This window comes from Podarcis liolepis (genome assembly GCF_965112155.1).
Source record: "Podarcis liolepis genome assembly, chromosome: 3".
Lineage (NCBI taxonomy): Eukaryota > Metazoa > Chordata > Lepidosauria > Squamata > Lacertidae > Podarcis > Podarcis liolepis.
In genome coordinates this window covers 70509881-70525824 of record NC_139557.1, presented here as the reverse complement: position 1 = coordinate 70525824, position 15944 = coordinate 70509881, and the positions used below count along the sequence as shown (strand labels likewise).

General features: G+C 42.7%; 2 protein-coding genes across 10 annotated transcripts in view; one reads left to right on the top strand and one right to left on the bottom strand.

Moving 5' to 3' along the window:
* Positions 1 to 5440, top strand: part of SERAC1 (serine active site containing 1) — a 28561-nt gene extending 23121 nt beyond the window's left edge. For 4 of the 6 annotated variants that reach the window (XM_083496449.1, XM_083496448.1, XM_083496450.1 and 1 more), the window contains one exon: positions 1257 to 3208. In XM_083496449.1, the coding sequence (XP_083352575.1) occupies positions 1257 to 1393 (137 nt within the window). In that variant the 3' untranslated portion in view covers positions 1394 to 3208. Of the gene's footprint in view, positions 1 to 1256; positions 3209 to 4615 lie in introns of those variants that run through there. The other 2 variants (XR_014524378.1, XR_014524379.1) reach the window with 2 other exon arrangements.
* A 2117-nt stretch (positions 5441 to 7557) lies between these two features.
* The window catches only part of SYNJ2 (synaptojanin 2), a 57564-nt gene continuing 49177 nt past the window's right edge, over positions 7558 to 15944 (bottom strand). For 3 of the 4 annotated variants that reach the window (XM_083496402.1, XM_083496401.1, XM_083496403.1), the window contains exons 23-27: positions 14793 to 14927; positions 12896 to 13008; positions 11827 to 11935; positions 11318 to 11520; positions 7558 to 9941 (exon numbers count right to left, since the gene is read on the bottom strand). In XM_083496402.1, coding sequence (XP_083352528.1) covers positions 9123 to 9941; positions 11318 to 11520; positions 11827 to 11935; positions 12896 to 13008; positions 14793 to 14927 — 1379 coding nt within the window. In that variant the 3' untranslated portion in view covers positions 7558 to 9122. The remainder of the gene's footprint in view (positions 9942 to 11317; positions 11521 to 11826; positions 11936 to 12895; positions 13009 to 14792; positions 14928 to 15944) is intronic. The other variant, XR_014524376.1, reaches the window with a different exon arrangement.

The window sequence follows — 15944 nt, the reverse complement described above, 5'->3', positions numbered from 1 at the left end:
TCGCTGTACTTAATTAATTAATTTAACTGTAATTAAATTACAGGAGCCATCCATAATAGGAATAGAGGTATCAGTGGCTGCTATTGATGATAGTTAATGTGTTGTTTCCGGTATCTCAGGCAGTAAGTCTCAGAATATCAGTTGCTAGGGAGCGCAAGTGGGGAGAATTTTACTGTGCTCATGGGCTGAGGTGTATTGCAGAGTTTTGGTGCAGGGTAGGGATGTGGCTAAGTTTTAAAAGGTTGAATCTTTGCAACTGGAAAACTCCCCCTACCCCAACGGCTAAAACTGAAATGACAAGAGAAACCCCCAAGACTATATGAAGCTGTCAGATTTGCATTTTTTTGGTACAGAAAGTATTGGATTAAAGTGTAGAGATCTTTCCTATTCTAATTAATTCAAGAGGGTTCTGCTCTGTGTGATCCAAGCTGGTGCAAGCTGGAAGTTTCTAGCTAACAAGCAAGTTTCTATTCTGCCTGGAAACAGGCAGGAGGTTCCTGATGTTTGGGTTATTCCTTCAGAGAAGCTGAACAGCTGGTTTAAACTGGTTCTATTATCTCTTTACATCAAGGCCTATAATAATAGGCCAGAAGGAGCCTGAGTTTCACTTTCTGTCTCTCTTTCCTTCTAGTGTGGTATTCTGTATATAGTATGCTAAGTGTTAAGATTTTAGTCTTACTGTAAGTTTAAGTTAAGTCTGCTGCAACTGGATTTCTTATGGAGTGTGCCGATCCTGAAGATGTATGAATTTGTGACCGACATGCTCATTTGCCTTCAGTAAGAAACTCTGCTGGATGAATTTGCCTCTGGTCTATTATTGGGAATCCTGCAACATGTTTGTGCTTTACTCTGCTAACTGTACATTGGGGTCTGCTCTGGATCAAAATGAGCAGAGTCAATGACAGAAGCTTGCTCACAGTACCTTCTGTGCCTAACGCATGGATTACTGTGACTAACATACATTTTAAGGTACTCTTCCTGCCCCAGGGCTTTTATTCTTTTAATGGAAGACCTAACTTACAAGCCTGCACCATTTAAAACCTGGTTCCAAGGTAAATTATTTGCTCCCTCAAAATTTTTGCTTAGCTCTGATCCATAGATAATTGTTGGCACACACGATAGAAGCGTGACTGGTTGTCCCCACATAGCAAATGGGAAAGTGCATCTCCACCAGTATCACAAGATGGGTGCTGCTGTGTATCATTTGTGTCTTTTCCTTGACATTCATTGGTGCTGACTTTTGGTTTTTTTTCCAGATTTAGGCATAGGAGAACTCATTCCTGTAGATGTCAGCCACTTGAATATTTGCAAACCGAAGAACAAGGACTCTTTCCTCTACCAATGCACACTAAAGTTTATTCGAGATTCTTTAGAAAGAAAGGTGGGAAACTGAGGAACTGCGCACTAGAGCTTTGCTTCTTTGATGTAATTCCTAACACATTCTTGGACTGAAACAGGGGCAGAATTGACAGGTACAGCACAATGGTTTTTTTGCTGTCAATTGCTTTTTAACTACTCTCTAACTGCTGACCTTGGCGTGTATCTAGGATATGAAAGTGCGTAGATGCACTTCCGTACATCTCACAGAGAAAATCCATGGTTCCCTTTGCCTTTATCGCTGTATACTTTACCTGGTGGAAGCATACGGGAAAAGTCCTGTTTGCTACTTGAGTTGGAAGCACTTCTTGCCTGAGCGTGTAATGGGTTCTTTACAGTCCAGTAGGAAATACATGAAATGGCCTTTTTACCCGAAAGTGACCCTTCTTCCCTTGAAAGAGATGACCCTGCTTGCTGCTGCCTGTTGGAGCCCTGCTGTGCAGACCCAGGCTGCATTTTTCATAGATTCGTTTTAGCCAGACCCATGTACTTGCTGGTTTGGGGTTGAGCACATGCTGAAACGTAATGTGTGGGTGTACTGTGAGGAGTACATGGGCTGACATAGTACACCGTAAGGACACGCGATTACCCATCAGCAACAGAAATGCCAGTTTTATGGTATGGTTTCTTATTAGACAAATTGGTGTGATAAAGAAAGACCTAGTGCTGTCTGTAAATAATAGAGAAAAAATGTATAGTGACATCTAAACCTGCAAAGCTAGACTGTGCCCTTTGCATCTGCTTGCCAAGGAGAAGCAAGAATATCCCTCAGAGTGTAGATTTTCTACTGCATTTGTTTTGGAAGCAGGGGAAACACTTTAGTTGCTGCAATCCTGTGTTCGCTTATTTCAGAGAAAGCCCTCTTGAGCTCAGTGGAACTAACTTCCAATGAAGCATACATCAGAATTTCTTTTAAGGACTAGTTCATTTTATTATTCCCATTGCGATGGCCTTTTCTCTAGTCATGTTAAATCAGAGTGTTGTGGGAAGGAACCAAACTTTTAAATCATTGCTTTCTCCTGCATGAAAGGCTGAATTAATGCAGATAGCTTTCTAAACCTTCACTGTCATTGTGGTAGCATAGAATGTGTTTGCCACATGCATTCTAAAACTCAATGGACACAAACTTAAGGCACACATCATCTGAACAGCCAATTCTATACTGTAATATTCAGAATGCCAAGCACTGCAAAAGGGAAGAATTCTTCCCTTTGAATAGATGCCTTTTAAGTATTTCAGACACAGTTATTTAACAGTTCTTCTAGTCTAAGAACTGATGTTTTGATCAACTTTCAGTGGCCCAATTCAGACATGCCAAACCATGGTTTGATAGCACTACACAATATAGAAATTTCTAGTGTGGAGTTGTGTTGTTCTATAGTCCATCTGCTTAGCATTCCCATGTTAGCTGCTCTGGAGGTGAAGTAAAAGCCATTATTATAAATGGTCTAACCAGAAAGCATGCCAAACCATAATTAGCACAAACCCACTTTATTGATTTGCCTGCTCCTGTAACAAACTGTGGTTTGAACATGGTGGCAAACCTTATCTAAGCTTCCTTAAACATGGTTTGATTGATATCTGAATAGAGCCATTTTGTATGTATCAAAAAAATCTGCCTACAAGGCAGAATGGGGGAGCTCTTTATTAGAAACAAGCTACTGCTGTATTGCCTTGCACAGAAAATGTTTTATCTATAATGTTGGAGCTGTTTGAAGCAGGCCATGTTCCCCTTCTCCCCTTAAATTAATCACATGTGGTTTATACTGTAAATATAATTCGTGTGGTATCTGTGTTTGGGCATTTTCAAATAAAACCAAAAAAATTTTAATGTTTGGAGATGCTAAACTTTTAAAGCTGCTTAAAAGTTAATGTATTTTATATTAAGCAATTACTTGCAATTGTAACATAATACACCTAAGACAAACATGGGAAACTTGTGAACCTCTCATCATTCCTAATCCTGCCTGAGTCCAAATCGCCTGTAGGATTGCAGATTCCTCGCTCTTGGCTTAAAGGTAAAGAGTATAAAACACAGCTGCACTCTTAACTCCCACAAAACTCACAACCAAGCCTCACTAACCACTTGATGGTGCATGATGCCATTTCATTTTGGAAACGAAGTAGGTCAGAGCCTGACCAAGTGCAGACCAAAGGAGGCTGCCTGGAAAGGCTCATGTCTGCCACTGGGCTTGAGAGTTCAAGCTGCCATAGCAGAGACTGCCAAACATCCATCCACCTCTACCCCAAGAATCAGCTTAAAGTGCTTACTGAGCACAGTGAAGCTGGCTGTTGGGGTCGCCAACTTCTAGCCCTGCTCCTGTGCCTTTAATAGCCTATAAAATTCATAGATTAGTTAGCTAAAACTTCTGTCAAACAGTCTTTAAGAACAAGACTCTAAGGGTCATCTACTCCAGCCCTCTGCAATGCAGGAATCTCAACTAAAGCATCCATGGCAGATGGCCCTCCAACCTCTGCTTAAAAACCTCCAAGGAAGGAGTCTACCATCTTCGGACGGAGTCCATTCCACTGCCAAACAGCTCTTGCCATCAGAAAGCTCTTCCTGATGTTTAGTCGGAATCTTCTTGCTTGTAACTTGAAGCCATTGGTTTGGGTCCTAGCCTCTGAAGCAAAATTCACATATAACTTGGTGCTGCTTTTTAAGACACACACACAAATCAACCATCTATCAGTCTCATAGCATATGAGTTAAGAAGAGCACATGAATTTTTGCTGTAGTCATTTCCACGAAGATGAATGTACAGTGGTTGTGGTGTATAACAATAATTTGTGCTAGTCAACCAAATGCTGACTTCTTCCTGTCACATGAGCCAGTAGCTTACAGATCTCGGGGGGGGGGGGTTGTTCTCCATTCCCTTACCCTCCAGCCTTTGGTTAAGCTAGCAGAGAGGACCCTCTGCCCCATGGGCCTAATTGAACCCACCAGGCTTCTGAATTTAGTCTGTGAGACCATTTGGGGCAATCCATGGCCACCCATCAGTCATATGACAGATTTCTGCACCTATCTCTATTAGCGTTAAGTGCTCAGATCAGAGATAAGGGATTTCCTCACATGACAGCACTAAGATGGGAGACGAACCTCTCCTTGCTACTTAATAGTAAAAAGCATCAGTAGAGACTTATCTCCAGTCTTAGTGCTGTGGGACCAGTAAGCTTAACCATTCAGCTCACATCCTGTTAAGTGGGATCGAGTGTTTTCTTTCCATGTGCTCTGCAGGGCAGGAAGGGAGCGCTGTGCTGTGGCATCCTTTTTGAAAGATGAGTGGCTGAAGAAATTTGGAGAGGTAAGGGGCAATAACTTGCCATGCTCTCTTCCTACTCTGTTTTGCAGTCCTGATAAAATGTTAAAACTAAGGTCTAGCTCACATGTGTATGTACATCATTTAATCTCTCATCACATGGTTGCTTAATGCTTGATGGCTGATAAGCTGTGAAAACTGCCACGTGGAACACCTTTTACACCAAATCTGTAGAAAGTATTGTGTCTAACTGACTTGTGATTTGTTTATGATACTTCACTTTGACATGACGCAGGTGATGAGTGGACAAATAAACATGTGACCTTGTCCTAAACTGTATAATGAGTAACAAAACGCCTTGATGAGGAACAACCATGAAACCAAAATTCAGTCTTCCTCTCCTGTGCCATGAATTATTGAAATATTGTGTCTCTTATCAGCTGTGAGAATGTATGTGGATTTATTTAGACACAGTTCTCTGTACGTGTTTCTAGAGTTGTATCCTTAAGCACGATTTTTAGTCTGGAAATCAAAGTTCTGATTTCCCATCAAAAAACATTTTAAAAACAGTCAAGCCACTTGACAGCTTTTTTATTATTATGCCAATACTTTTTTTTTATTAGTATTTGTTCAGACTGAGCAGCGTGAACTGCAATTGATTGCACAGAGGGCGCTACTGGCAAGATCTAAGTTTTAATGAGATAGCTCACCAGTGAGCCAGTTATAGGATATAGTGCCAAAGGCCAGATACTTCACTTCTTCAAGTAGTGTAATAAAAATAACTTTTATTTGCAATTTATAAATCGACTTAAATTGGTTTTCCTTCTAATGCTTTTATTATCATGCAAATGAGCTGCCACAAAGCTGTTAAATTATCTTTGTTGCAGAGAATATTGGCACTAACTTATAAACCATGCTCCTTTTTTAATAAGGCATTCATGTTTTATGTTGAAATGTCGCCATAAATATCCAGTGATAACTTTTTAATTTCTTCATTAAAGAGGAAGGGTGAGGGGTTTCGTAACACGTTTCGCAGGAGTTAAGCTGAAGATTGTCATTTGTCCCCACCCACCTTTCATTTGTGTGGGACACTCAAAATAGTCTCTTGAAATCCTACCTTTTGCTAAGTGTCGAGAATGAAAAGGATAGGTGGAAAGTAGAAAAGGGGTTGGGAACTGGAGCTGGCTGGTGGGCTGGATCCTCGTCTCCCCTGCCTGCTGTGAGCCATATGTGGCAAGTAGGCATCACACATAACATCAGGCAGGTGGTGTGACTTGTGAACCAAATGGCATCGCCTGGCAAGCCTAATTGGGTCCAAGAGCAGGATGTTTCCCACCACTGCAGTAGCATTTCTGTTCTAAGTCCTGATCCAGAAATGTACCTGAGCAGAAGTAGGCTATGTGCATGGCTGCTTAACTGCCCAGTGCTTTGAGAATACTAGTGATCCCTTTTGGTGAAATGGAGTGCTTAAGCACAAGACAACTTTTAAGCCCATCAATGTTGTTTCTTATTATATAAAATATACTTTTACCTTCATGGCCTACTTGTGAGCTTCCCAGAGTCAGCTGGCTGACCACTGTTGGTGGTGAAAAGTTGCAGAAGACTCATAGGTCCAATTCACCAAGGACCTCTGTTATTTTATGCTGCAGTGAAGTGCACACTAAGCAGTGAGGTCTCTAACAGTTGCCAGTTTCTGTCTATACTGAGTAGCAAACCCACTTTGGGTCCACGCCTCATTTGGTGAGAGAATTGGCCTTGGTTGTGCTGATAGATTATGTTTTTCAGGTGGGATAAGGAGTAGGACTCTGTTGATTCTGCTTTGATATGGTAGGTCATGTTATCCTCCTGGGCCATCTCCATGAGTTGGGGGCAGTGGTTTATGGTGGTTACAACCCAAACCAGGCTTTTCCAAATAGTAGTATTGGGTGACTGTACCTCAGGCCTTCTCAAAATTCATCTGCAGGCTGTTAAAATCATTAGGAAATTTTGGACAAGGTGTCACTAGCTCCATTGTTCTGTAAATCAGCAGAGGCAATGCATGTATGGAAATGGTGTCTGGAGGCAATTGTGGATTGGATGAGGGCTACTGCAGCTGAATCCTGACAAAATGGAGACTCCATGGATAGGTGGTTCCAAAGTCTAGGAATTGGGTTGTGTACCAGTTCTGGATGAGATTACAATTCTTCAGAAGGAGCAGGTGTGTAGTTTGGGGGCCTAGAGGCCCACCTGACCTTGCTGTCTTAGAGCACCCATGGCCAACTTTGGTTGGGGCAGCAACTTCAGTACAAGGGTGGCCTTGTTACAGTGGTCCATTGATTACTAATCTCACAGTTACTACTGCAATGCATTGCATGTGGGGCCATACTTGCATCTGGTTCAGAGGCTGCAACTTGTGCAAAATTTAGTTCTTAGGTTGCTTAGAAAGATCTGCACTGGGTGCCTAAGGCATGGTTTGGGGGTCTCTAAGCAACTTAATGCCAGTTGTTAAGATCATCTGAGTGAAGTGTTACTTGGTGACAATGTGAAAGCAGGCATTTTGAGTGATAGCACCCACCCCATGGAATGCTCTCCCTTGGCTATTTTGTGGATACATTAATGACTAATATATGCCTCTTTAACATTTATAAGTTTGCCCCAGCTGTCTTGGACTCTTATTTTTGACCACTGCTCAGTTTTGTAATGTACGGTTGAGTTTTGTTTTTAATCTTATCTTTTCCCTAGCTTCTTGGAAACATTATTAAATGTTGTATTTTTATTCAGCAGTACAAACATTGATTAAATAATCAATGTTTAGTCATTATTGTGTATCTGATTCCCTCCTCCTTTTACCTTTCTGGGCTCTAATTTATTGAATCATCAAATGAAACATCTGGCCTTTCAGTTTTGAGGACAATATAATACAAAAACAAAATAAGCCAAGTTCAGTTTCATAAAAAAGAAATTTAATGATATTATTTACAGCCTTGATACAAAAAAGGATAGCCAAATACTTTACAGTTCCCCCCTCTTCTGATCTTTACTATTTCAAAACAAATTAAAATCATGAAGTATGCCACTCCATCAAAAGTGATTCCATCCTGTCACTAATAAATTACCAGTCTTAATCACCTGATTCTATAACTCCGTTGCACATGTTCCCATATTATTTAACAATTATCGATAAAATTATCCTCTGCCTTTTATGCTCACACTACATCACCTGTCTGTTCTCTACAATAGTTTCCTTGAGGCTGTATTATGCCAAGGTAACTTTCACTCTCAGGACTGTAGCTCCAGAGGGTGAGAGCTGGGGAACCTTGAGTACAGAAGTCTCTCTCATGCCTACCATTGATATTTCTACATATGCACATTTAGACTCGTCTTACCCTTGTCCAGCCTTCACCAACCTGGTGCTCTCCAGAGGTTTTGGACACCAGCTCCTGCCAGCTGGAGCTGATGGAAGTTGTAATCTAAAACATCTATAGGGCTTCAGGCTGGAGGAGACTGCCCTAGGCAATATATCGCCTTCCCGATCACTGGGAGCCTGTGACCCTCCAGTTGTTGGACTACAATTCTCTCTACTGGTGCTCAACCACAAGGTCCCCACCCCTGTACTATGAGAGGCACGTGTGATTGGCTTCCCAGCCTCTACCCAAGCCAGAGATGAGACTGCAACCACATTGCTCAAGAGTTATAAATTCTAGTGCTTTCATATAACCATAGCTTTAGTTTTCTCTGAGATACCATTTTCTATTTATTAGCTACTTTATCGCTTGGGACTCCTACATGGCAGTCCTTGATACTACCAGCAGCACTACAGCTACAGCAGCCTTGGTTGACCATCTCCACATTATTCTCTTGTCATTAGGCACAATCTGCAGGTAATTTCCTCCCTTTTGGGCCTTGGTGGAAAAAACAACAGAGCGCTTACTGGCTTGAGCTCATTTGGTTTAAGCTTCCCAGACTCTGCAGATGTTAACAAGCATGAAAGGGAAGATGCAGAGGCAAACATACTGTGAGATCTTCAGCATGTTTATCCGGAATTATGTCCTACCCAGTTCACTAGGGCCTCTCCTAGGAAGTATGTTCAGCTTTTCAAAGCAACTACCGCTGTGTGCCCAAACAGACACAAAATGCCTCTTTAGACATAATGCAGAAACCTCCATGCTATCCTTTTCACAGCAAGCGAGTACTATGGGATAGACAGCCTTGGTATGAAGTACAGAAAGCAAGAAAAGTGCAGATGAGAAGTAATTGTACCAAAAGGCATTATAGCATGCACATGGAAGAGAAGGTTGCCACTCACCGTACAAATTAAATCAGAATTCAATGGAGGCGACGTGGAGTGTGAAGTACCATAACGACTCATTTAACTCAGTCCTTCCTGTACCAAAGGCTCTGAGAATAAAGCAAATTGTTTCAGAAAAAATCTTGTCCTGTTATGATTTTGTCCTGTTATGATTTGTTTGCTTGTTGTAGAAAAAGCAAAGGGGGGGGGACCCACGCTCATAGTTTTAAACTGGTGTTGGGGTCCACACAGGCATTTTGGTTCGGCTTGGATGCAACCAGTACACTAGGACTTTCAGAGATGGTGCTGCTGTTGCCCTCTTCACCAAATGTAACCCAGTGGCTGAAATCACTTGCACTGGGGAGTTCCACATCTTTTGGAGCGTGTGTTGGGTGGATCGGCAGCGGTTGAGGGATTGACTGATAAGCAATGAAGTCAGTCTCCAGGTCTAAAAGACTGGTGCTCCCTCTAAGAAAGTCGTCGTCTGAAAGCTGCTGGTGTTGCTGCTGGAGGCACATGGGCGGAAGAACCTGCAGGCTGCTAATTAACTCTGAAGTCATGAACCTCGAAGGTTTGGAGTCGTCGTCTATCGGGCTGGTCATGGCTCCTGCTGCTGCAGGTAGAAAGGGCTGACTTGGAGAAAGTGGGATGGAATCAGACCGAGTGTGAGACGGATTGTTGTTATTGTTGGAATTAAATGTTAACCCCTTGAGAAACAGGCTGTCACTGCTCTGGAGTACTTGCAGATGAAAATCGGGAGGGGCAGATTTCTTTCTCCTCGGTGGAACTCTTGGAGCATGGGTAGAATTCTGAGCAGGAAGACAAGAGCTCTCCTCCAGAAGACGCAAGGCAGCCGGGTACCTTTCACTGCTCCTTCTCCTCTCAAGGATTTTGCCCGGGGGGACTGTTCTTGGCTTAGGAACAGGGGCTGCTCTGGTAGGACTTGTAGCAATGGCTCTAGCCTCAAGGCAAGACTCTGGCAGCGCAAAGGAGAAGTGACCAACAGATTGCTCAAACTGCTCTTCTGGAGAAGGAGGCTAAGAAAAGGATGTCATAATGTCAATCAGTTGCTATTCAACCAGCCCCATAGTGATTAAAAAAAGAGACAATCGCACATACCCACCCCCAAAGCAAAGCTGATGTATTCTTGACACAGGTAAGATGGCCTCTAATTCTGTACATGCAGCATTCTAAAATCTTAATATATCCTTTTAAAAATGTGCTAAAAATCTTCAACATTCCGGGGAAAGAATTATGTCCTTTCCATGGCTCTTATTCCTCCTGCTAATTATGAACTCTGTCTCAGAGTGCTAACAAGCTTTGAAGCCAAAATATGGCCATCAAGGAAGAGGAGGTGCCTGCATGCTCAGGTGAACTCTCAAGTTTGCAGAAGTACAAAAATCTTTTCTTAAAAAAAAGAAAATCTGAAAGGGAAATCCCTCACCCCCTTAAAAAACAGACCAGCGAGGACTGTGCATGCTTAGTATCTAGTTGGAAAAGATAAATGGGCTGCGGTGGAGGGACAGAACACAGCTCAGTTGGCTGTGGAATAGCTGAACATGAGTTAGAAACTGACTGGCAACATTGACTCTAATTTATTTAATTTATTTTAACAATGTGTAACCTACCCTTCATCCAAAAATGGCATTCAAGCTGTTAAAAATACTGCTTTTTTTTTGCCCCTCCCCTGCTGCTGTGGTGGTGCGGAAGTACAAAGGAGGGGGGGCAAGAGCAGGGGCAGAGCTAGCTCCTCCAGCACCTGGTGTTCACCTGGGGGCAGGGTGAACCTCCCAGCAGGGGTGGGGTGGCAATTTCACCCCCCTCAGGGATGAAACCCGGGGCGAACTGCACCCCCTTTCCTCCAAGGAAAGAGAAAAGCCAGCTGAAAGAGAAGGCCAGAAAGCAGAAGGAGTAAGTAGGAGAGTGGAAAGTAGACAGGGCCATCTATTTCTCTCTCTCTGTTGACATTTACTTATTCTCCCTTTTTCTCCTTTCCCAAGAGAAATGGATACATAAATACAAAAAGGGCAGAGGAACCCTCTCAGTGTCTGTCTAGGTGATTTCCTGGTTCACATAGAAAAGCTGTTTTTCATGTCTCCAAAACAGAAGTGAGAACTTCCCATAAAAACCCAATGGAGAAATCCAAGGTCATAATGTAGATGGGACTGAGGAAGAGTGTGTCCTGGCTATTCATCTCACTCCCTATGTAACCCAAAGGTAGCAGTCTTCTTTCTCCTTGATGGTACTCTGGGGGCACAGTTTTGGAGATGAGGGAACTTTTGAAGGCCACATACCTATTAACTCAGCTCAATGACAAGTTCAATTGCAAACTTCTACCGACTGCATGTGCAACCCCCAAATTTGCCCTCTGAATATTGACTGAACCCTGCAGAAGCATCTAATGGAGACTTACACATCCTGGCTTCCCTCCCATCCTCTGCAGGGGTGCTGGTTTCTTAGCAGCGGGAACTTTTGGTGCTGGACGCTGAGGTATGAGCACTGGGGGTGGTTGCGGGCTGTGAAGTTGTGCAGACTTTGCAACACCAGGGAAGCTTTCAGATTTAGTGACAGTTTGGGTCCTTCCTGAAATGGGTGCCAAGGCTTCCTCCGGAGTTACTGAAATACAGAATTGTAGAAATCTACTTATCCTACAAAGTTTTATTTGCCCAAATAGTCTTATTCGCATCAACAGATCAGTTTGAAAATGGAGCAGTATGTTCAAGTTGAAACAAAAATACAAGCAGTATTTTAATCCAAACTGACAGCTCCTCAGGTTTCACTACAGGAAATGAGAACAGCAGTGATTAACATTTTAAGATGGCGCCCAAAAGAGATGTTTCTTAGGCATGCTTATGTAGCTCTGAAAAGATAACAAAGAAACAGACATTATCAATGTTCTTAACTGAAATTTGTTCATGTTACCTCCTTTTGCTTGCATCAGGCATCTAATCGCTTCCTCTGCTTCCTGAGGGGTGGTGGTTTTGATCTGCTTGACATTATATGGCTTGCTAATTCCAGTCCGTGATTTTGGCTTACAAAATTTTAAAGGAAAACAAATAACAGACGGAGTGAGCCCAGAAGAAAATCATACATATGCCACTTTATAAAGCAGAGTATAAACAGGGAAGTAGGCTTAACATTTACAGAGTGGTTAGTTTTTGCCTACCAGGCATGAATTAATGTCAATAAATCCCTCTCACAAGAAAGAATACTTATATATGCTTCATCCCACTCTCCCATTCCACTATGCCCTTAAGTCTTCTAATAGACACCCTGTTTAAGGAGCTGCCACCACTTGGTGTGCTGATTAGGCCTTGGGCAGGTATGGGGAACCTGATACCCTCCAAAAGTTGTTGAGTTCCAGATCTCATCAGCCTCAACCAGCCTGGCCAATGGCAAGGGATGATGGGAGTTGTAGTCCGACAGTATCTGATAGGCCACAGGTTCCCCATCCCTGATCTAGGGGCTTCACTGCTGGGGCACCCTAACCCCAGAACTGTAATATTTCTAGGAAAGGTCCTATACAAACATGTTGTTTCTTTACTTTACCAAATTGGCAAAGGATGAACAAAGGATGGACTTTGCTGTCATATATTGGCAAGGTCATGCTTGTGAGATGCTCCTGAAATGACTCTTTCTAGATACATGCGCCCATGCATGAGTGTTTTTTCTGGCTGCCCCTTCAACATCTTCATCCCACAAATAATGGTTGCTATGCAACTTCAGCATCTCATAGATGACATTGGAGATATCAAGCCCAATGCACAAAAAATAATAATACACTGGGTACTTTACACATCTGATGTGTCTGTTGACTTTTTAATATTTTTTTAAACATCACAAACAATTTCAACATATGTTGTATATGCTGCCTTGGATGGATTTCTATCCAGAAAGGCAGGATATGCGTAATTGTAAATACGCTGTTTTCTTTTTCGTCTCACCTCTTGCCCTCCACCAAATGACTCAACAATTGTGCTGAACTACTCACTGGTTGCTGAGGTGCCCCTGGAAGAAGCTTTGCAGTCTGCAGGATGGAACACAGAGAGTGGCCTCCTGAAGAGATGAACCCATCTGATGTGGATTTTTTAACAGATACTCCAGCTGGAGGAGAGACACATGCATTGATTTCTGACATTTTGCACGTGTGTGTGTTAAAAAAAAAAAGGAACAGTGAAAGCACTACAGTTCAGCCATTGATTTAAACAATTCTGGTCCTTGGGGCAGAATTCTGCCCTAAGCTAATAAATTATTTTAGGTGGAATCTAGCATTGTGTGAGCAGACTTCGCCATCTTTTCTTCCCCGAGCACACCCTCAAAACCTGTTCCAGGATGCAGGGGGAGGAAGACAGTGGTGGAAGTCCCACTGCAGAAGCCCCTTCTGCTCATGCAGAGCACTGGATACAGCCCTTGTTTGCTCCAGTGGTTAATGCTCCAAGATAGGCTGGGCTGCATCTGTACTTGGGGTTCTTGCATAGAGTGGCATATGCAGCTTCCCCCACAGCAGCTGGTACTGCCAGTAAGTCACCAGATTGCTCTGCTCCGGCTGCTAACCCTGCTCCTCTCAGCTTAAGCTGTGGAGTGACAGCTGTGGAAGAAGCACACAGATGCATCTTTCATGTGTGAAATGGTGTCCTGCGGTTTTGCTCAACAACCTGTCTCCTCACTGTGCTTGCATTAGTAGGCACGGTTCAGCTGTGTGCATTAAGTAAAAAACCTGCACGTTTGCAGTAATGAATGAAGAAACTTGTGGCACCTTAAAGGTTAATAAATGTATTAAGCCATCATAAATTAGTTATCCATTAAGTTGCTGCAATTCCACTGCCCTGTGGAGCGCCCTCCCATCAGATGTCAAAGAGAGAAAACAGTTACAAGCACTGCTATTTTTCTAGAAAAAGAGGTGCTGGAAGACACCTGAAGCCCTGAATTTTTAATACTTAATGTTTCACTGTGCTTTCATATTTATGAAGTTGCCCAAAAGTGGCTGGGGCAACCCAGTCAGATGAGTTGGGTATTAGTAATATATGATGATGTTGTTGCAGCAACAGCTCTGACCCCCTTGAAAACTGTTACAATTGTCTTTTGCTATGGGCATTATTAACTGAGTTTCGCCCACTTGGACAGTACGTATTACAAAGCATTTGGTAGGATCTTTCCATACAAAAGCCACCCTTCTCTATCAGAGCTTAGGGAGTTAAAAGAAAGAATGGGATGCAAAGGCAGAACGTGAGGCCAAATATCAGACAGTTAACACCCATGCACATTTACTCAAACATTCTACAGAGTTTCATGGGTCATGCTCCCAAAGGAGTGTGATTGCTGCTTTTTTCAGACTAAAACTGCAAAGATTTATACAGCCAGTGACTCAATCTTATGTAAACTGGGCCAAGTTTGCTACTGGGCCAGGTTGAAAGTTCTTCTGCTAATTCACAACCTGGGCCCAAAGTACCTCAAGGACCATCTGAATGCTTATGCTCTTCCTTGATCATGGAAATCATCTGATGGTGGTTCCCCAATGCCCTGAGGTCCAGCTGGCATTTACCAGGGACTGAGCCTTTCATGTGGCTGGTCCTACCCTATGGAATTCCCTGACAGGAAAGGGTTGGCAGGAATCATCCCTGCCTACATTTCCTGAAAACTCTGTTATCCAGATAGGCCTTTGAAACATGCATTTCTTTTTCCCAACCAGTTTTCATTTATGTTTTGGGTCTTATTGTAATTTTGTATGTTGTCTTCTGCCTTGCAGTATTTTTTAATGAAATGCCCATAGGCATAAATCTCACTGGCTTCACCACACTCCTTCCAGTGTACTGGCTATGCTGTGGCTTAGAGAAGCCAGCAATCCAAACACTGTTTTCAGCACAGAGGGAGAAAATGGAGCCCCCCACCTGGAGGAGGAGGTCGCTGTGGTGGCTGAGGCTGCCGAGGCCTGCCTGGGACAGAAAGAGACCTGCTCGGGGAACGATGGCGAAACTCCCCACCTCCGTCCAGCTCTTGTTTTGGTTCAATCAGGTCAGCATCATCTAGGGAATGTGTAAAAATCATTTAAAAATAGAAAACAGACCAATGCAAGGGGAAAAGCCATGATATCAAAAAAGAAATGTTTACCCATCAAAGAAGGTAAGCTGAGAAGTGAACCAGGAGAAACTTCCCAAGTGTTCAGTGACTCAACATTCAACCACCCTCTTCTGTCAAGCAGCAATGTATCAAGCTTCATCAACTGCTCGAGCCGTTTCTCCCTCACATTTTTGGGGGAATGAGTTGCAGGGGAAGTCCAGCTAGCAAATGAGGTGGTATGCTCTCTTAAGCACTGGGCAGAGGTTTCTGAAATTTATTTGCTTTCAGTGGCATGGAGTTTGGGTCACATGGTTTGCTCTCAAGGCACAGTGAGACAGAGCTTTCTAAAAAGGACCGGATGTATATTCAGTGCATATCTAAAAGGCACACAACATACATGTGGTGTACCAATGCCCTTGCAGGTCCCACACCATGTGCAATGCAGGCTGGGATAATGTGATGAAAAGCAGAGGCAAACCAACCAGGTGACTCCAGCTTGTGGTCATGGGAAGCCTAATACCAAACAATGAATTCAATATAGATTGAGATCAAGTGACAAAAGGCGGTTGAATATACCTTTCTATATGAAGGACATATTGAAAGAAATAAACCCATACTTATATTTTGCATGGAAGTATGTGTCTGTGTTATATAAATTTAGTTATTTCATTTTATTATTGGTTTGTTTTATACTAATAACAAAAACATTGTTTTTTTCTCTGTGCTGCATAATATAGCCATGGATGAAAAATACTTTGTTCAACCAGTTTCAGTTCAAAGCTTGTAAAAAGTCAATAAACAAAACACATGCACACACATACACTTGATTGGGCTTGACTCAGATAATGAGACTTAACAAGGAACCATTTTTTCTCTGGGAACAATGACAATTTTAACTTGGTCAGCAAGCCACACCCACAGTGTAACTTGTTCATGGAAGCCAGTCTCAAAAGCCCCATCACTGTGCTTTGAACACACCAGTT